Source organism: Stegodyphus dumicola, chromosome 2, assembly GCF_044657685.1.
Source record: "Stegodyphus dumicola isolate Sdum_Otavi_A_Nest chromosome 2, ASM4465768v1".
NCBI lineage: Eukaryota > Metazoa > Arthropoda > Arachnida > Araneae > Eresidae > Stegodyphus > Stegodyphus dumicola.
Genome location: NC_140769.1, coordinates 250,730,170 through 250,753,122, shown reverse-complemented (window position 1 = coordinate 250,753,122; position 22,953 = coordinate 250,730,170). Strand labels below are relative to the sequence as shown.

Below are 22,953 nucleotides of genomic sequence, written 5' to 3'. Positions count from 1 at the left end.
AGGGCCCCTGTCAGCTGAGTTCCACCACCGAAATTGATTGTATACCGCGGCACAATACCTCAGATAAAAAACTAGCTAGGAACGACTCTGCGTATCCATATATTAAAACCATGTATAGCCATGAGTGTAATGCAAAATTCTTTTTCTTCTGGTGGTTTCTCATAAAGAATAATTTTTTGAGACTGCTTTAACATTTGCAGAGTTTTCACAATATGCTTTGCGTTTAATTACTTTTGGAACAAATTATTAAAATTTGTTTCAAGAATAAATGGAAAGCTCCAAAATGTTATTATATGCATTAATAACAAATTGTTATTATTAATTATAGAGAAAATTATTGTTTTCATTTTATTTCTAAAGATACAGATGCATTGGATTCTAACCCTAAACTGAAGTTATTCTTCAAGGAAACAGCATCGAAAGTCAAGAAATATATTGGTGAAGAGAACACACCACAAGAGGACAAGCTTTTTGAAATAATAGGAAAGGTATGCTAAAACTCGTGATAGTGTAACAAGAAAAAATTTCATATTTTAGAACACAAAATGTGAAAATAAGTTACTATTTGCCATTTTGTCTAAATTGTTCATAATATACTTTTCACCCTTCCAAAATTTGATGTTTTTATTAAAATGATTTTTTAAGAGGGTCAACAAAGAGAGAAGGGAAGTTATTTATTTATGATAAATAAAAATGTTCAAGATTTTTTTTTCATAGTTAAAAAATTGGCTTTTGTTCTAAACAAAATTATTTATAACTGATCGTAATTAATTCATAAATTTTTCTGTCCAATCTCAACATGAGTTAGGGCTAGTGATGTGAGTCTAGTGAGATTGGGAGGGGGGGACTTTGTTGGGTATTTTGAAGCCACAAAGTTTTGATGTTTCAAAATTACATGACTGGATACATTAAAAAAGAAATGGAAAAAGTTTGAAAATTTCAAATAGAAATAAATATTGCTGTAAATTTTTGAAATATTGAAATCTTGTGTGATTGCATTTTTGTTTTTGTGTAATGTTGTAATACTGCGTATTGCTTTATTTATTTAATTTTTGCGTTTAGAATAATGATTTTAGGATGTATTTTTGCGTTACTGAATTTGGCCAGGTATTTTTGAAAGTCCTTATTTCTTCTATTAAACTCTAGATTTAATGCTTCCGAATCTAACTACATATAAATCGCGAAAATAGCTCTACTGAAACTGATGGGCTTTGTCAAAGTCTTCGTTATAGAATTGACAATATTTGGTTTGATTTATTATAGCAAAGCACTTCGACGGTTATCTGCCTAAGGTTTAGAGATGCCTTCTTGGAGGATTTTTCTAAGAGTAATTAGCTCATGTACATTTTAGTTACACATGGGGAAAACCATGAAAACGCTCATGCATCCGGTCAGTTCGCCTGGATTTGAACTCTAGACCGAACTACCAGCGTTCAATGACTGTATCGCAAAGCGGCCGTTCTCCCCCTCTTCACACACACACACACACACACTTACTCATAAATACACTTTTCGAAAGCCGTTTCAGCAGCATTTGGGCTAATGCTTCTTTGGGTTAAAAATATTTAAAAACAGCATATCTTTAAGAATTTGCGAGTCTCGCAGGTTGGAGATAAAAATGTTTTATTCCGTACAGTATTGCCACTGCCTGCCTTGAAATCATTGAGTGTCGCGAAATATGAAAAAGATAATAAAACAAATTCAAAATTCGGGCTTCCATGTACCCAGATTCGGGTGGAGGATTACGTTATTCAAAATTTAATGGCTCTAGGAACCATCGTTTTTTCACAATGCGGGAAACATCGATATACTCATGCAAGTTCTTTATTATTTAATTTCTTTAAATATAATACACGACGATGATATTTGTTGGCGACAATTTAAAGAATGATTCAACGCTTTTAGTGATTCGACGCAAAATGCCATTTCGAGACTAATAGCCGTTCTGGACTAAGGCCCATTTCAGAAGTAAAAATATATATTTCTTTCGAAAATATTTTCTAGCTTAACGTAAATACGCTTTTCTTTCACCGTAACTAAATCATAACAGTAGATTTTGAAATAAGTATAGGCGAATTATCTTTTACCAGATTATTGCAGTTATGAAAAATGCACATGTAATATATATTGTCGAAATTTATATTGTTACGAAATGCCTAGCTGCGGTAAGATAGCTTTCCCGCAAAGCGGGTTTATGGTTGCCAGAAAACGGCAAGGGAAGGCAAAATAAAATTTAAAAAATTAAAATTAAATTAAAATTTTGCAGATTTAAGATCATGTCACGTAGCTGTTATTTTTTGTAAATAAGCATGTTAAATATAAATAATAAGCATTGGGCTTTTGGATTTTTAAATTTCTTCTTTATAAATGTTTAGAAATGGTTTTGATGTTTCAAGTGCAATCGTTATTAGTAATACTGCATTTTTTTAAGTATATCGTAACTTTATATATGAGTGAAAAATCCATTATCGTGTATAAGCCGAGAATTTTTGAAACCTTTTCTAGATGTAAATTGCGAGGGTCGGCATATATACATATCCGCTAATCTCGCAGAAAACATAAGTACTTTTCCATTAGCCGTGGGAAAGCGATAAATCGCCTAATTTCATACTTTCGTTTTTCTTTAGTTTATATTTCTGAAGTTAATGAAAAGAAATAATTCTAAATGAAATGAGTTCTTCGTCTTATAAAGAGGAGTTGCTTAATTTTCGAAATTATTTTTAATGCGTATTTGTTCCTTTGTCGCCAAAACGAAAGATCTGAATGTGGCGAAATTAGTGCTGGGCTTTCTCTTTTCTTGAACTTGTCTTTCATTTACGGAGAAATGCCGAGCAGCCATACTCTTGGTAGAATTTTCAACCAATGTGATCATCTGTATGAAATTCAATATATAGGAATTAGAATTTGTTTTTCCTCCTCATCTTGCAAACAAAACAATAAACTAGGCGTGGAAAATAAGACTATCGCGTAGCATAGAGGATGCATAGGAAAGTCTCTTTAACCTGAAAGAGAGCTACAGCTATGCAAGGTATAGTAAAGGTCTACGCCCAACCTGCTGCAAACGATAACATCGCTCCTAGTGGCGAAATTTGAAAGATAGTTATTGGAAATCGAAAACAAAAGAATTAGAGCAAAATTTCCGGTTAAAAAATTTTAAAGCGTCAAGTAATTAGTATGAAACAGCATTTGGTTCACACGGATAAGATAAATTGTCTCCTGTATACCCTTCTGATTGGAAATTTTGCTCTATCTCTTTCCGTTTTCGATTTGTAATGTCTATTTTCCAAATTTCGCAACTAGGGGCGTTGCTGTCGTTTGCATTAGGTCGGCCGTACCCAAGTAGCACATGACGTAGCAAAGACGTTACCACGACCACTTAGCCACCTCTCGAACCAGTTTGCAACGTCATGTGCTACTTGGGTAGTCCCTTTAGTATGCCGTTACCTCACTTGCGTAGCTGTAGCTGTACGCTCGCAAGAATTTTCAAGTTAAAGTGACTCCTGTGTACAACACAATAAATGAATGAAAAAAAAAGGGCTAGCTTCAGAAAGGTTACCAGAGTTAATACTAACATCGTTAGCTTTAGCATTTTACATTACAGCGATTGGATTGGAAAATATTCTATTAAGTTTACAGACCTTGAACAGTAGAGGAATCACCCCCTTTCAGTTTGGCTTATATGCAGGTTTTGAATTTTGGGTAAACTTCTGAAAGGAAAACTCAACTCACGGATTAGCTAATATGCGGGAATACACGGTAGTATAATATCAGATTTCTGATATTTGGATTAAAAAATAAAAGAAAATTTTTATTTTCTTTTTGCCTTCTGTATGTGTGTGTGTGTGTGGGGGGGGGTTAATATCAGAAATCGCTTCGGAGAAATCGAAGCAGAGGAGAAATCACTTGGAGTAACGCTCAACGTTCCAAAGTCGTGGATGCACGAGAACATCATTTCCCTGCTCCAGGAGCGAAGAGACATGTTTGCTTGTAGTGATTCTTTGATTTCTGTATTATTTTTATTAATTATATCAGATGTTGTTTGCTTGTAGTGATTCTTTGATTTCTGTATTATTTTGTATTAATTATATCAGATGTTCATCATAGATAAGGCATGGTTTCATCTTAATGATTTGCCTGTTCTTAATATTATCTAGCGTGCAGCTTGAAAACTTGCATCTGTTGAGGGTGTAGAGGAGGTTCTGCGCTTTGCAAATATAGGAATCTGCGATTCAATGTCAAAATAACATATAACTGGGCCCTGTTCTTTAAAATAACCGTGGATGTTTGAAACCTGCTGAGATACTGACAAGTTCATTCATTGCATTACTGTATGAGAATGAGCATCATACTTACAAAAGAGTTCATTGCATTACTATACGAGAATGAGCGTCATCACTCGTGTTGCAAGATGGTATGAGGCTGTCATGCGGCAGATTCAACCATGGAAATTGCTCGGGGAAATATTTGACTGGTAAAGTCGTATCTAAAGACTATAGCTGAGACCTTGAAATCTTACCTGTTCCCTTATCTTTTTGTGAGGGTATTTAAAACAAATTCATAATTCGTGAAGTAATTAAAGTAAGAAATCATGCAGAAGGAGTAATATATGTTATATATATTTGTGAGCAAAAACTTTTTAAATATTCTTTTACATTTTCTAATGCTTTTTCTATTAATTTTTAGGTGCGATTTAACAGTTTTTCTTCCAAAATACCATTTAAGACTAGTGTTTTCGATATTCCAGTTCCATATGCAGATGAAAATGTTGAACAACGTTGCCTATTCATTGGGTAAGATGGTTACGTGGTTATTTTTTACTGCATTTTATAATGGTAAAAGCTCAAGCAGAATTTTAAAGTATACCTCTACAGTTGTCAACGTACTATGTTACATTGTCAGTGTTCGTTAAAACACAAGCCAAGCATTTTAGAAAACAGGCTAGGGCCATATTAACGGAAACACTTTAACCACAGGTAATTCAGATATCAGCACAAAGCTGACAATTCCATAATATCAGTTAAAATCAATTCATTGTCTGGTATTTGGAATCGCATACGTACTATGTCCGAACTGCAGTAGTAGAAATAGAGCTTTAGATTTTACATCTGTAGCTGATATATAAATAATGAATGATATGCACAGAAAACTGAATGTTTGAGTGTATTTATAAGTTGCTAGGTAGAGATTTTATATTAGTTGCTGTGCAGAAAGACTTAAATCTGCTGATTACCTATAATTAACTTCAAGGCTAAATACAGATTTTACCCGAAAAATCACTATTGATTTCAAAGTTCATATTATTTTGAAATTACTAATTTAATTTTATAAATAGAAAAGCAAATTAATGATTATTATTGATATAATTCTCCTTTTTCCTCCCCTAGCCTTTCTAAACTGAATCATTCTTGTATTCCAAATACTCTCTTCGGTCATGACGGCAGCATTTCAAAACTTTTTGCTTCAAAAAAAATCAGGAAGGATGAAGAGGTAATTATTTCTTTTAGTTGTACTTTCGCCGAAATGAAATGCTATGTCATTATAGCTGCTCTTATATTGCTAATAGTTTATTATACAGTACAAAGTCCGTAATCCGGACTCGTCGGGACTTCGGCGATTCTGGATAAGGGTTTTTTCCGGATTATAGATCATCAATTTAAATCTGGTAAGATGGCATGCAGAAATTATACAATTAAAAATATGAAACCGTAATTTAGGAAATAAAGAGCAATTATGATCTAACGCGCATGCGTAAGTTTGTGGCTTCGAGGTCTGGACTATAGATTATTCCGGATAATGGACGTCTGAATTACAGACTTTGTACTGTATTAATTTTATAAGCATTTTTATTGAGTACATGAAAGCAGTTGTGGATATTTTATGTGCTGTTAGGTATGTTTTGTATAATTAAACTGGTATTTATTTCAGATAGTTTCATTTCGTCTTTCAGTGAATTTAAGTATATTTTTTGTAGCTAACTGTGAATTATTTCACGATGGTTTGCCAGATATACTCAAAAAATGATGCAGAAATTATAAAGGAATTTTTTTTCGGGGACTGCAAATGCAGGGACTGCTCTTTGCCTTATGGGGTAAGTGACTGTAAATTAATTTCTGTAGTAAATGAGAGTTCATTGACTGAACATCTAGGGAAATAATGCAGCCAGAAACAACAGTGAGAAGAGATCGCATTGCATAGCCTTAGAAGTCCACTCTTAAGTACAAAATGAAGTGTCAGTTTCGAAGCTGAACCTGATTGCTCTGTTTAAACTACTTATTAAAAACAAAATATATGTATTCTGTGTAAATGCGTATGATGCCACTTTCATGCTAGTAACTATCTCAGAATTCCTATGATTTGAGCTCCTTTACCGCACTGACCCACTTCATATAGTCTGCTCTATGCTATATATGTGCGAAGTAATCACTCGATGATTGCACGAGAATCTCCATGTTGCACATATATCCTTTTTCTTGATTTCCAAGAAACCCTCATATTGATGCTGTAATATATCAAAGACTCTATGCCGTTATTTCCCGAACTGTTAACCCCTTCGAGCCGGGTAGCGAAAACGCGCGCTTATCGCTGAGGCCGGCAGTGTCTTACGCGAGCGTCTCTCCAGGGCCGGGGCTTTTTTGCTACTAAGCCTAAATCCATGAAATTTCCGAAGTATCAACGCATTGTTTAATAATGCTCTATAGAGTATTTAAACGGCTTCTGCTTTATAAATATTTTTATATATACACTTTAATTACCTTTTTTCTTGTTTAAATGCATATTTTACACATTTTATTTTAATTACTCACCATTTTATGAATTTTAACATTATACATCTGAAAATTAAATATATTACTTAAAATTCTCTTTCCGTATGAAAAATTTGAAAACAGGGATCTACACACAGTCCTACGTTACATTCCTTGCACTCGTAATAACTCATTTGCCGTTTTGGAGGATTTTCCCGGGAATGTGAACAAACGAAGCATCGTCGTCTCATTTTCTTATCAGTCTCTTCTAAACAAAGTTTTGGAAAATGTCTTTCAATTAATCTTTCAGAATCAATATCAGAATATCAGAATCAATATCTGAAATATTTTGCATCATTTCTGCTATTTCATGCTCTGTTAAACATTTTCGACGCTTCGACATTGCAACGGTAAAAACAAAGAATTCACGTCTAACGAGATCTAATTATTTTCTAAAAACTGAACTGCAAACCGAAATACCCAACGCTTTAGAGCAAATAAAACTTCTCTACTTACAGTAAACAACTACCACGTGCGAATAAAGTGCGATTTAAAGAGACGTCATAAATCACGTCATTCGGAAACATTTATTTCCCCCTTTGTTTATATAACCAAAAACACGTGTATGTGAGTCATGTTGCTCTCATTTCGAGTAGAAGGTCTAATTTACATGTATCTGAAACCATATGGACATACAGTGCCATCTTGTGGCAGAAATTATAATTTCAAACACGTTCCAAAGTACTGGCACAAATACGTGACAGTCGGTAAAGAATGGAACAATCCTCCGGCACGCCTGCTTGTCGGCCGGTAGGTAAGTGCGTTCGTTGCTGGCACGTATGCGTGACAGTCGGCGCGAAGGGGTTTTAAAAGAGTTCTGTTATTTAGCAAATGGTGAACTTAAAAAAATTATGCTTTTAAAGGCCATCCTGCCAGTGTTGAATAGCATGAACAGTCAAACCTTGTGGCGCATTCATGTAATCATAGACTAAGGAGAAATATTTTCGTTTCCTATGTTTTACATTCTCGCTTTCAAATAATTATGTTATATATGTGGTGTTGTATGATTTTGGTTATTATTATTGGCAGCACTAAAATACATGGAATGGCTGCGATTATTCTTTATTTCAGTGGTCTCAGACTCAAATTGCACGCGAGCCACATCCAGGACTTGAACAGCTGGCGGGCCGCATGCACCTGAAAGCAGCTGTGATTTTTTTTAACTAAATTTCAAATAACTAGCTAAATTTTTACTTAATTTCAGATTTCACACAGTAAATGTTTATTGAAAGGTATGTAAAGAATAACAGTAATAAAGCAAAGGGGAAAAATCTAATTTATCATGCTTATTTTCTGTCTGTAGCAAATTTCTTTTGGTTACATTTTGTAATTCAAATGTACTAGCAGCTAAATGTCAAGTGTTTGGACTGACATTTATTTAAAAAAATTATAATATGTTGAATGGACTGACATTTATTTTAAAAAATTATAATATGTTGAATTAACCACTAAATAATTTACTTTAAACGTAAATTTTAATATAAACAAATTGTGAAAACTTATCACAATTTTCAGAGAGGAAACTCCAGCTGAACAGAAATTAAGAATAAATAACGACACTTTGCTTTATGTATTTATTCTCTTTCCTTTGTGTATTAATTTTTTATCAAAACAAGTAAGGAAAAAATACACAAGATTGTATGTAAATAATTTTCAAGCCTTGGTGAAAAATTACTTGAATTTATTTCCATGGATTGTAGAGACCCGTAGGTCAGTCAGGTCCTTTTGTTAGACTTGTTAATTTTGAACTGCGAAAAACAAATTACGCATATAAATGACTCCCAAATAAAGAGATTAATTCTTATTACAAAAATTCGCAACTGGTATTATTAATCTTTATTTAAGTATGAATAAAAGTTAAATCAGATCTATATATTCATATCTTTGAAAAAGATTTACAGGGATTGGACAAAAATATGGAAACACCTTTAAAAAAACATGTTTCTTTGCTTAATATGGTGTAGGAAACCCGTTGGCATCCAAAACAGCTTGCAGTCTTCTCGGAATGGATAAATACAGTTCCTATATGTTTGCCAAGGGAATATTATACCATTCTTCCTGCAAAACGGTGGCAAGTTCAGATAACGATGTTGGCGGTGGATAACGAGAACGCACTTTCCGTTCCAATGTAGACCACAAAGGTTCGATAATATTCAGGTCTGGTGACTGTGGTGGTCAGGGGAGATGGGACAACTCATCCTCGTGCTCAGAAAACCAGTCCTGGACAATGTGAGCTGTGTGAACAGGAGCTTTGTCGTCTTGGAAGACACCATCACCATCGGGGAACAAAGTTTGTACCATGAACTTGATCGGCCAAAATGTTCACATAAGTCTTGGCAGTCATGTGCCCTGACACAGTTATCATGGGGCTAGCAGAGAACCACGATATGGCTGCCCAAACCATAACAGAACCCTCGCCATGTTTCACTCTTGGCAACAAGCAGTCTGTATTATAGGCTTGAGATGGCGTTCTCCAGACGTAAACTCGCCCAGAAGTGGGAAACAATGTGAAAGAAGACTCGTCAGACCATATTACTCGTTTCCACTGCTCTATAGTCCAGGCTTTATGACACCACCTTTTCCTGTTACGGGCATTAGCATCACTGATGAGTGGCTTCTCAATTACAGCACGGCCAGCAATTCCCTGTTTATGAAGCTCCCTTCTAATTGGTTTGGTACTCACAGGGTTCGGTAACACAACATTCATTTCAACAGTAACTTTTGCAGCTGTGGTCTTCTTATTTTTCGTCACAATTGCCCTTAATGATCGTCTATCACGATCACTCACACACTTTCGTCCGCGCTGTGATTTAGCAGATGATGTTTTTCCGCTTTTCAAATACGCGGAATAAATCTTCGATACAGTACCTCTTGAAACACTAAACACCTCGGCTACCTTGCTTACGGAAGCACCTACCATACGTGCTCCAACAATTTGTCCACGTTCGAAGTCTGTTAACTCTGACATAATGCAATGACAACCTCACATAACAGTACTCCGACAACAACTGAACTGTTTAGCACATTTACGAAGTTGTATAGGTGGCGTCAGTAGTCAAAAACGCCAGCGCCACCTACATATTTCATTAAAATCAATCTTTCTTTTCAAACATGCATTTCACAAGGTGTTTCCATATTTTTGTCCATCCACTGTATATCATACTATAAATTAATTTTTTTTTCAATTTGCAGATTTTCTATAAGTTAATAACATGAATCGCTGCCCAATCGGTAGACTGCGATACCTAAGGGCCCGGGTTTGAATCCTCGAGAAGGCATGTTTCTGTCTGTTCAAAGGAGGCAAAGACGGGCCATCTACTAGGTGCCTCCATACTAAAGTGACCACTGCCTCTAATAGTAGTAGCCAACATCAATGATGACTTGTGCCCGCTGTTGGGAAAATAATTAAATCAGACTGCATTGAATTCCTTAAATGTGCCCTCAAATTTTTGTCATAAAAAGTAATACTTTTTTTGCATATATTCTTGACGTTTTTCCATTTGGAATAAAGGTCGGGATTTAAGATATAGAAAATGTGCCTTAAGCATACGTGTCAGTGATAAGCTTATCCTTTTCTTGCAGTCTCCGGTATGTTTAAATAATTGTTGTTTGTCAGGATAAGGAGTTCAGCAAATCAAACGATCTTTAACGAATTCACCATCACTAAATGATTTTGATGTTTTTGCTATGCACCAGAGGGAAAATTGCGTGAACTGTTATTTATTTGCTTTCGTAAAAATATTTTATTGGACCCTGGAATATTTAACACTGGATTTTATTTGCTTTCGTAAATATATCTTATTGTTGTTATAAGGTAGATTTTTTAATTTAGATTAAGTCTAATTTTTTTCTTCCTCTGTTTATCTTCTAACATTTCAGATTTTTCTTTATGATTTGTTTCGTAACGATGACGTAAGTTTTATTCTTTTGGAATTGATATTGGAATTTCCTTAATACAAATAAAACAATATAATTTTATTGGCCATAGAACCACAAAATAATTAATTTCTCATTTATCTTGGAAAAACACACCGTTCTTCTGTCTCCCCTCTATAACATAGGCAGAGTTGCCAACTCTTCTGACCTGGGTGGAAGAATCCCGATTTCTGACCATACTCTCGCCAATCCGATTTTCAGCATATTTCTCTCGACCTTCTCTTATTCTAAAATTTTCTCACGATTTGTATGTAGCTTAGCTTGATACTTCGTTATTTGTATCCAAAAAAGTAAATTTTGGGTGGATGAAAGAGCTTGGTTTTTTTTCCTCTAGACACACACACGAAAAAACGAAGTCGTTTCAGAACACGTGTCTGAAAACGTCGTGCTCCTGTTCTCCAATGATAATCAAGGATCAAGGAAGTTAAATTTACAGAGTGCGATAGGCTAGGCCTTTAACTCCACATCATCTAAAAATGAAAACAAATTACATCAAAAGAACGGTTCATCAAATAGGGTAATAGTTTTGAAATCCAAAATTAAAATATATATATGTGTCATAATAAAAGCACAGGAAAAGGAAAGCCGGAACACTGTAGATGCGTGCTTAGATCCATATTGAAGAAAAATTTTGATTGCGTAGTATTTAAAGAACTTGGCATTCGAGGCAGTTTTAATTCCATTTTTATTTCCAATTGATATTTGTGGCCACAATCACTTGGCACTCTAGTCGTGCCTTTCCACAGAAGATTTACATTTTTGATATTGTTGAGATAGAAAGCAAGCCAGCGAAATTACATCTTAACACAGAAGAGAGCAAAAGCTGAAGTGCGTAGTTATGCAAGATGGAGGCACGCGAGGAGAAAAGTTTTGGTTTACAAGGACAGTTTCACTTCCCAATGATTACGTCATCAGAGCTGCGCCGATCATAGAGTGATCTAGAAATGACGCAGTGCAAAGAAGTTATTACGATTTTAGAATAGAGAGGAAGAATTAATGTTTTATAGTTTAATCTATAATTTTGATTCATATATTTTTATCTTATATATATATATATATATAATCGTATAGTGAAAATAAGATATATAGATATATAATCGTATAGTGAGAACTGTGAAAACAAGAATAATAATTGGGAAGATAAGAATTATATTAATAAATAATAATAAAATATTAATAAATAATATTAATATATAATTAAGGAATATTAATAAATTAATAATAATTAATTTATTAATTAGAAAATATTAATAAATAATTAAGAAAATAATTGGGTCATCTCTTTCAACTGAAGAACTGAGAACTAACTGTCTTAACAGAAGTAGAAGCTGTGATAAATTCAAGACCGATTACCTATGTGTAAAGTAATTCACGAGAGTTATCTTCCTTAAGTCCTTCACATTTTCTTGTAGGGAAACGTTTGATTTCTTTACCACTGGTAAAATATGATGGAAATGTTAATGCAAATAGAAATAATGTGATAAAACGATACAACTATCGCCAAAAGTGTTATATCATTACTGGAAAAAATGGAAAAGTGAATATTTGGAAAATGTCTGTGCAAACTGTATAACATCAACAAAGCTTAAAGGATACTTTAAGGTGAATGATGTAGTCTTGATCAGAGATAAGTTGCCTAGAAATATGTGAAACTTAAGCAAAATTGTGGAAACGTATAACGGACGCGACGGTAAGATACGATCGTGCAGTGTAGAACTTAAATCTGGTATAGTGAAACGACCAATACAACTTGTGTATCCATTGGAACTTTCAGAAAGACTATATGCTGATAAAATAATACAAATTGAACTTTAACATTTCATTTAGAATTCTATATATTATTATTAGTAGTAGTATTAGTTATTGTTATCTATTATTGTAGTATTTTCATTATATTGTTTTGATATTAATTGTATTATTGATAATTGAACATTATTGATAAGTAAGTATTGTATGATATTAATTAGTTATATTTAACTGACGGGGGTGGGGTGTTATAAATTGATAGCTTGCGCCCTTAATGTGGCGCTCCGAGCGTCTTGTGTTCTTCTATAACTTAATTTTAGTTTCATGGCAGATCAAAGATGTTCATAATGAAGGCGTATGCCTAATAATAATGCTTATATAATATGTAAATAAAGTATTAAGTGTTAATAACGAAACAAATAATCACTTGCCTCTGGATTTAATGATCTCTGAATGATAATGGAAATAGTTGCTGCAGAGGCTAAAATTCGGCTAACAATGTAACTAGCTTGCCCTATCTGATGAAAAACTTTCAGCTTTAAGTATATTTTATTGTTGTTTTAAGCTTTTCTTCAATTCAGTAAGTTTATCTCTCTTTATATGACATTAGATGTTTTTATAATTTGTATCATGTTTTGTCTTATCTTTGTGTCATGTCGTAATGGTGCTTAATATTATGATGTTTTAACACGAATCTGAACATAAAAGACAAACAGCTTTATATTTTACAAGAATGGGGAGGGAGGCGAAACAGAAAGATACTTATTATGCTTATGACAAAGTATAGTCTCTTCTCACTTGCATCTGGCGATAGTCTGTACAAGATATGTGATCTTTGCCGACTTTATAGCGGGTGTTTCAAATCCAATTCTTGTGGTACTTCTGCAAGTCTAGGGACAGTTTCTCGGGGATCATAACATAATTTATAATCAAAAAGAATTTTACTTCATTCAAATATTGTAGTTGTGGTGTTTCACAGATGCAGTTAGGATGTCTGTAAGACAGGGTGAAATGGGTACAAATAACAAGTATTCTTCCGCTAGAAATAGAAAAGCCCGAAACCTGCTGTGATGTTTTCTCTGATATGTGACACCATTGCAGACAGAAGCAGTTATTGACAGCGGATGTTATTGTCGAACATTCAGATAACTGTCTTCAGGAAACCATGGGAGCTCATTTAATAACAGTGATTCTGATGCGTGTGCATGACCTGCAACAAGTTGCATGTATTTATTTCTGATTTGAATGACCTCCAAGATCGCTATAGCCATCGAACGTGCTCATTTTGCCTTATTTCTTTGCAGATTTTGCCACCCCCCAGCTTTTTAGAGTGAGTTCACAGGACAAACTTCTCTGTAAAATGAATCCATGTATGTAGTGACTCTCATTCTGTAAAATGAATCCATGCATGTAGTGGCTTGTTTTCGTCCATGCAAAATACCTCTGAAGGGCATGCTGGACCTTCTCCTTCCGACTTCTGTACTTTATACCAACCTAATACACGAACCGACCCCTCACAGCGAAGCAAGCACGAACTGACATTCAATCTAATATTTTCTCGAATCAACTGCACATCCACCATCTCTAATTATTTATGGATGATTTGAAGCGTAAAGAGTAGCAGAGACAACAATAAGAACGGGCAAGATTCAAATTACAGCGAAGAGGAAATGAAGATATCTTAATTGCAATGTATTCTGATATTATGATTCATAAATGAAGGTTAAGCGTTATTTATGCAAAACAGTTTTTGCGTATTTGAAATTAGAGCAGTGTTGTATACTATACTTTTCATTTTATTTAATTTGAATTCAAAGTATAGACTTTGATGCACTGAATTTTACTGATAGCTTTTTCAGTAGCGCACTATTTTAGATTTTAGCATACAGTTTATAAAACTTGAATATTTTTATTAAGGCTTCATTGATAAATCGAATGAATGTAATTATAAGGCAGTTTTTAGTCAAAAACTTATTCTAATTACGTTATTTATGTGAATTTTATGTTTTTAATTTTATAACTGAAAATCGTTTTCTAGACCTCTATTCTTACGAAAGTTATTGATGAAACGAAAGCACACACTGTTATAAAGGACTCTGAAAGCATTTTGGACCTTTGCAGTACCTTGTTGCGCTTACAAGGTAAGAAAAATCCCTTTTGTTATATGATTAAATAGTATCTGCATAATTGTCTTCGATTTTCAGAGAAACCGTGTACAGTGGAACCTCAAGATACGAACACCTCTATATACGAGAAATTCAAGATACGAGGAAAGCATGAGCAAAATATTTGTCTTCAAATACGAGCATTGATTCGAGTAACGAGTAATGAACCAGGCTGTTGGTATGTGTGGCGCCATTTCCCGATCCGGCTCGACTCGGGGAATCCCCTTGTCAGATCACTCGTTGTGCTTTGCCCTAAGTATTTGTGCGCTTGTGAGTTAATTATTTATTACATTTAAAGTGAAAATAATTATTTCACAATGCCTCCCAAGAAGATTGTTGCCTCAGATAGTGCTGCAAAGCGAAATAAGGAAGCCATGGCCGTTGAAAACATAAACGGGGTATAAGAGTGACGGAATTGGCGAAGACTTATGGCCATTAGACATCGACAATCTGCACTCTTATGAAGAAGAAGGAAGAAATTAAGAAACTTGTTGTAGCCAAAGAAGTTACCGTTACTTCCAATCACCGTCCAAAAATTCGTAGGAGCTCTTGCAGGGTTCGTAGCGGTCCTTACCAAGTGCTTATAAGTCCTTATATTTGAAAATAAAATATAAAGGCCCTTATAGGTGCTTACTTTTTCTTTAAAGCCCTTATTTTTTTGTTTTTAGTGCTTTTTTTAATGAACGCGCATTATCCCCCCCCCGGTACCAAAGCCGAAACTAAATAAACAACTTTTCTTCCTTAATGCAACGTCAGATGGTGAATCATACTCCCGGAAATTGCTTTTCCCCTCTTTCTCTGCATTAACGTAACCTATGGTGCGCGCGAGAGCGCGGACAGGTGCACGTCGTTCTATTGGTCAAAGAATTGCAAAAACGGTAGAAAATTCCGGTACATACGGTATTCTTTTCCTCCCACCCGAATACTACACACGTTTGAATTTCTATCAAGATTTTAATAATCTGCATTCTCGTTTCACGTGGTCAGTTCATATTCGTGTTTATTATGATCGTTATGCATATATTATGCGCATATGCATGAATGTTTATAATAATATAGTTGCAGTAACTGTTGAAGTATACATAAACTTCCAAAAATGGGTGTGTTTTTACACAGATTAGCTTTCTAAGGAATAATATTCGGAATGGCTTAAATAAAAGGAAAGTAATCAAGTAGTCACAAAAATTTTTTTTTCTTTCTTTTTTCCCCCAATCTATTATACAGGATGGAGGTTGGGAGGTTCTCCCCTTTCTCGGCAAAACCTCTAATATTGAAGCAACGAACTTTTTTTTGTCACTGTCCAATCTGGATTGAATAGGACTAGAAGTTTTTGCAGTCTACCCAACCCAAGCGAAGATTGATTCTATTCCGGAAATTTAACGCAGGCTGTTGAAAATTAGAATTAGAAACACCCCCGATTAGTAAGTCTATTTCTTTTCCTTTATTTTGTTCTTTATTCTCCGAATACCCGCAGCTGTTGATTTCGATTGCGTAATATCACATATGCAAGAATTACGCCGCACGTATTGCGCAATAATGTTTACGGTATTTTGCAGAGATAATTAGTTTTGATGTTCAGTCTGAGATTTGTTTATGAACACTTAAAAGAGTTTTACTGTGCTTTCTAAGTGGAATATTTCTCAGTTCCGTTGGTCTATTTTTATATGATGCACATATCGAAATGTCAAAATCATTTATTTAGCCGAGAAATCTAAAGAAGGCTACAATCTCTCCCACTCCTCTTTTTCCAGTTACTATCCGGGAATATTTGGCAAATTCCGAGTATACGGGTTAGTTAAACTTTTACTGTGAAAGGATGACTGCATGAAGCAATTTCCCGTCTTCTGATTTCAGAAATGTGCCTCTTTTTTACTTAAATTACTTTGCTTGGAATATGTGTTAAGGGAAAACTGTTATGCAATGAAAATTTAGAAAATGTTCAGAATTTTGATTTAAGTTAAATTATTTAAATATTAATATGAGTGGAAAAATAAATTGTATTTATTATTAGGTTCCAAATGAATACAATTAATATGGCTTATTATTACTTATTTTCTATATTTTGAACTGAAATTTCATCATTAAATCTTGTAATATAGTTTAGTTCTGCATAGTTTTTTTTTCTCTCATTGTAAACTCTGTAAATTGAACTGTCATTTAAAACTTTAAAAAAAAAAAAAAAAGTTAATTGTTTTCCATGGTTGAGGTAATGCTCTTTCTCTTAATAAAATATTGCATTACTAATATTTTAAATTACAAGTTTAATTTTTCTTTTAAGGTTATGCAGCTGTGTATAATGTAATTAGACAGGTGCTTATTGTTAAGTCATTAAGACTATTTAACTGTAAGATTACGTCATTTTTTCTCTTCTTGGCGCCTTGCATGGCGCAGATGTTCATTACAGCAACCCTGTAAACGCTTACTCAGTTTTATTTTATTGCTGTTGTTGTTAGTAGTAAGTCATCGCTTGAAAGATGGCACGCATTTGATTAAAGTTGTCGAATAAAATATTTAGTACAGTCCACTTCTAGTTAATTTGAAATTGTTGTATAACAACGCACGCATCGCATGAACACTTTATGGCCCGCCGAGCCACAGGTAAAAGATATCGTTGCTAAAATTAACCTTTTAGAACATTTAGAATACTTTCGTTTGGTTGTATTACGCATAACTTCATATAGAGTGTTTGGAATGCTTTCGTTTTCGTGTGGATTACGCAATTAAGATTGGATACTGTGTCATCGTTCATTTCCGGTGTTGCTGTCGAGAAATCTGCAATCACGGTAAGTGATAAATTATTTATTTGTTCATGATGAGTGAATTGAAAGGGATTAAAGCTAACAAAAAAAGTTTAAAATGCAGTATCAGAAAGTTTGAAAATAAGGTAAATTCTACAGTGGATGAAGCAGATATTTCCTTATTGGAGTTATACGAATCAAAAATATTAGAATTTAAAAAGGAATTAAGTAACATTTTCGATTCTTTATTTGCACATTGTGAAGAAAAGGACACTGACGAATTCATTAAGGAAAAGGAAAATGTAGTAGATAATCTCGATGAAATTCATTTGAAAATTAAAAGAAAAATTTCTGAGATCCGTTCTCAAAGGAATAGCTGCTCAAATGAAAACGGTTCGAGTAAAGACATAATTGTTTCGGATATAAAATTGCCTAAATTGTCTCTTCCAATATTTAGTGGGAAAATCTAAGAATGGATTGAATTTGAGGATTTATTTTCCGCAGCTGTGCATAAAAATAGCAAATTAACTAATGCGCAAAAATTGCAATATTTAAAGAGTTCGTGTAAGGCAGACGCTTTAAATATTATTCAGTCCATTCCAATTTCAGATTCGAATTATGACATAGCATGGAATCTGTTGGTTGATCGCTATTGCAACAAAAAAGATTTGATCAATTCTATCATAAAGAAATTAATTTCTATACCTCAAACGAGTGATTCTACTTCGTCACTTTTAAAATTTATCGATAAGGTGCATGAATGTTTACGATCCTTGGAAGCATTGGAGCAAAAGGTGGAAGAATTTTCAGACATGTTAATTGTTTATTTATTAGTTGAAAAGTTGAATAGAAATACTCGGTGTTGGTGGGAAAGGTCACTTAAAAAAGACGAGATAGGAACGGTTAAACAAATGACGATGTTTTTTGAAGGAACACACTCGCACCCTATCACATTACAAACCTCCGCATGGGGAATCGAAACGTTCATTTAATACCAAAGCTCTTACATCACTTTCGAAAAATTCAAAAAATTGTCCTTATTGTAAAGCTGATCATTTATTGTTGAAATGTGCGCAATTCTTAAATCTAACAGTCAAGAAACGATTTGAATTTGTAAAGACAAAAAAACTATGTTTCAATTGTTTATCTTCGGTCCACACAATCAAGGACTGTAAAAGTTCTAATACATGAGTCTGTTTTAAATTCTCGCCCTATTACTCCCTTATCTTCCGATGTAAATGATTTAGAGGCATTAACACCAGGTCATTTTCTCATTGGAAGACCCTTGAATGCTATAGTAGAACCCGAATTAATTGATATACCTGAAAACAGACTCTCAAGATGGAAACGAACTACCAGATTTGTCCAGTTGATATGGAATTGTTGGCATAGGGACTATTTAAACACACTACAACAGCGTTCAAAATGGAAGGTAGAACAAACGAATATTAAAATAGGTATGCTAGTACTAGTTAAGGAGGATGAGCTTCCTGTCTGTAGATGGGTGTTAGGGCGCATTACAAGAATTTTTCCTGGAGTTGACGGTAAGGTTAGAGTAGTAGAAATACAGACAGCAAAGGGCATCATTAAGCGTGGAATTACAAAAATTGCAATTTTACCCCAAGAAGTAGCTTCCAAAGTTAGTTAAGTGTTTGCTTATTATTATAAAACTTGTATTGTACATTGTATTGTGTATAAAAATTTCATTGAAAATTGAATATTATTATATTGAATTAAGAGATATTATTCGTATTGCATTATTGTATAAGGTAGTAATTGTACAATTTTGTAGGTTATTATGAGTATTATCGCACGAAACTATTGAAGTAACCCTTCAATGCCGGGGGGTATGTTAAGTCATTAAGACTATTTAACTGTAAGATTACGTCATTTTTTCTCTTCTTGGCGCCTTGCATGGCGCAGATGTTCATTACAGCAACCCTGTAAACGCTTACTCAGTTTTATTTTATTGCTGTTGTTGTTAGTAGTAAGTCATCGCTTGAAAGATGGCACGCATTTGATTAAAGTTGTCGAATAAAATATTTAGTACAGTCCACTTCTAGTTAATTTGAAATTGTTGTATAACAACGCACGCATCGCATGAACACTTATTTTTTCCTTAAAATGTGCTTGAAAAGTGCTTATAAGTGCTTATTTTTTTAACTAAAATGTGCTACGAACCCTGTCTTGGTGTGGATCAACGAGAAATTTCGTTGATCCACACATGAAAATTTGAAAGGGCCGGTGTCTGAAGCTATCATAAAGGTAAACTACGGTTATATATTATTTACCAGTGTTATTTTTTAGAAAAAATGATTTATATATGCTGATATTTTTGTGGGTGGGAAACGTATTAACTAGATTTCCATTATTCTCAATGGGGAAGTTTGCTTTTAGATACGAGAAATTCGCTATACGAGCTCAATGCTGGAACGAATTAAACTTGTATCTCGAGGTTCCACTGTAGTAGATTTCACCTCTTTTACCTATCTATAGATTCTGAGTTCTGTGGTTTTCGGAATCAAAGTCCTAATTATTTTGTTACTCTGGCCTTGACTGAAGTGGATGTTTAACTACAGTCTAAGTTGATGTTGCGTAATACTAGCATGTGTTTTGGGATAACTTCATTTCAGTGCAGTGTTTAAGAATGGAGAAACCAAAAGGTAATTTTCATCAAATTATGCTATTCTATTTTAGAAAAGGAAACAAAATGCTAGTCAGATTGTCAAATTTCTGTTAATTATGATCGCGCGGTCTAAAAGAAGTTTTGATAAAGACATCACGTTTAAGCGTGGAAATTTTCAGTGCGAAGATGATGCCCGTTGTTTGCGACCATCCTTCGTAACCAAGCAGCTATCGCTGAAAATCCAAGTTGCGGAGTTCAGAAACTATCAGACGTGGTATAAATTCAAAAAAGTGCATCGTATGATAATTTGAAGAAGGTCAGTTGTATAAGCTGCGGCAGTGTATGGGTACATCATATTAAACAGAGTAGAATATGCTTGTTTGATGGGCATGGGTACATCATATTAAACAGAGTAGAATATGCTTGTTTGATGGGCATGAGTTTCTTTCCTGGAAAAACAAATGAAGCTCTTTCTTTTTTAAACAACACATTGTCGGAGGTGCAAAGTAAGTATTATATAATAATGTTGCAAGAAAAAGATTATGGGAAAGCCTGAGTATACTTTTAACTCAAATGTAACTTGTGGCAAATCATCAAATAGACGTCTAAACGGCTTGTCGATATGTCTAAGATGAAACAGAACTTAAAAAGTGTGTAAAATAACCTTTTATTTAAAATTAAATAAGTTGAACAGAAGGCACACACCTAGTGCTTACAAAAGCCATAGAACATTTCCAACATTACCTCTACGGTAGAAAATTCCTGCGCGCACTGATCATCCATTGTTGACCTCGCTTTTAAATTTCAACAATCCCGAAAGCCAAATACTCAGGTGGCTACAGAATATGACATAACTATCCATCCTAGGAAGAGAGAATCACACGGAAACCCCGACATCCTGATCAGAAAAATCTGTCCAGAAAGCTACCGGTTCTAAGGTCGAAGTGAAATACCAGCTGGTTAATTAATGTTAACCAGTTAATGTTAATCAGTTGGTATAAACAAGCAATAATAACGTTAAATAACAAGTTCAACATCGTCTGACTCAGACCCAAATGACGAAGAAGCTAGGGAAGACCAATTGGAAAACGGCGACATTAGTCTTCAAACAGGAAACCTACTTAGCAGGACATTTCGATCTACAGGCCTATGACAAAAAAAAAAAATATTGGGCTCTCTGGGACTTGCTCTATATTCAAAATGCCTTCTTGTACCAGAACTTCAAAACGAATGATGGAAAGGCATTCCGATGGCAGCTAATACTTCCAAGATCCTGGACGTCCTTAAAAAATTACATAGCAGTCCAACAAAAGGCCAATTCGGATTAATGAACACGTTACATAAAGTTCGAAAGCTTTGTCTACTGCTGTAATGCAAAGGCTGACGTGCAAACGTGGTGCCAATTTTGTGATCCCTGTTTGGGCAGGTAAGCATCGAAGAAACGCAACCAAGGGAAGCTGTCACATTGCAGTGTAAGAGCGCCTTTTGAACGCATTGTCTTTGATAGCTTGGGACTTCTGTCAGGAACTGCTGATGGCAACAAATACATCCTCGTTGTCACTGATTGCTTTAACAAATTGGCCAATAGCATGTCCTATACCTGATCAGTAGGAAGAGCTGTGTGAATGCCTTTATGGAAAGTTGCAGAACTGTAAAGTGTTTCTTTTGGAAAAATGAATTTTATCAAGTTTATTATCTGTTCTGTCTGCGTTCAATCCATTCGAACCCTTACGTATGTAACTGTATATTTTAAGCTTTTCGCAACACCCCCATGTGCACTTTAAATGTGATTTCATGCTAGCTTATTTCTTATACTACTTTGATATTGATTGTATGTACATAATATTTGTTTAAAAGTTTGTTATTTCTTGTATTCACTAAGAACAACTGCAAGCTTTTATTGCCTTGATTTTGCTTCTAGACATACACATAATTCCGTTCTCATATACAGACGTATATACAAAATTAAGTTCACGAAAGTTCAACACACGTACAACACAAAAAAGTTCCTTAAAATAAGGTGCAGAATATTGCGAAAGCTGCTTAAATATTTTTGTTTGGAAGATTTGTGTAAGAAAAATTTAAATTTTTGAACAGAATTAACCCCGAAAATTTAGCCAGTAGATAGTATGGCAGAGTGAATGAACAAGCTACATGTGTCTTTTCACTTACTCACAAGCAGCTTGAGGTTCAGAGATTTTCAGCGCTTGCATGATTAATGATAAACAAACTTCCTGAAACAACTTGATCTAAGGCGTTACTTGCGATGCACCATGATTTAGAAGACATCGTAGCGCCTGAACTGATCGAAGCTTCGCCGTCTTTCTGTGTGCGACTAGTGAAGTTTAACATCGTAGCGAAATCAGATTCTGAATACAACGCCTTAGATGATGGTTTTCTTCCTAGATACTTGATTCTGAAGGTCTCTTCTCTTCTGAAGAAATACTGATTGCGTAGATACTGATAGATACGTAGATCCATATTAAAGAGGTTTATTTCTGACTGCGTAGAATCTAAAATATTGAATTCATAATAACTAAGAAACTTGGCAGTTGAGGCGGATTAAATTCCACTTTTATTTAAATTAACATTTGTGGCCACAGTTAACTTGTCACTCTAATCGTGCTTATTTACAGAACATTTACACTATAGTGTTGCTACAGGAAGAGAGCATAGCGAAATAGCATCCAAGCGGCAACAAAGGTAGAAGCTAAAGTGCGTATTTTTCGGGTATGGAAGATCGCCAAGGAGAAGGTTTTGATTTAGATTAGAAAGGTTTCAGATCTCGGAACTTTTGAGTTAAGGCTCTTAATCAGCTTCGTAATTGACGTTAGGCAAGCCATGCGACGTAAATTTAGCTAGAAATGATGCAGTCCAGGAATGTTATTAATTTTTTTTAGAATAAAGAGGTATATATATTGGAAGTTATGTTTTTATGC

The 22,953-nt window shown here is 34.4% G+C and overlaps 1 protein-coding gene across 1 annotated transcript in view; it reads left to right on the top strand.

Annotated features, from left to right (window-relative positions):
• Positions 1-22,953, top strand: part of LOC118198853 (histone-lysine N-methyltransferase SMYD3-like) — an 89,606-nt gene that overhangs the window by 53,617 nt on the left and 13,036 nt on the right. Inside the window, exons 5-9 of the mRNA XM_085812012.1 lie at positions 361-488; positions 4,684-4,790; positions 5,385-5,487; positions 5,972-6,088; positions 14,524-14,626. Of these exons, the coding sequence (XP_085668138.1) occupies positions 361-488; positions 4,684-4,790; positions 5,385-5,487; positions 5,972-6,088; positions 14,524-14,626 (558 nt within the window). The remainder of the gene's footprint in view (positions 1-360; positions 489-4,683; positions 4,791-5,384; positions 5,488-5,971; positions 6,089-14,523; positions 14,627-22,953) is intronic.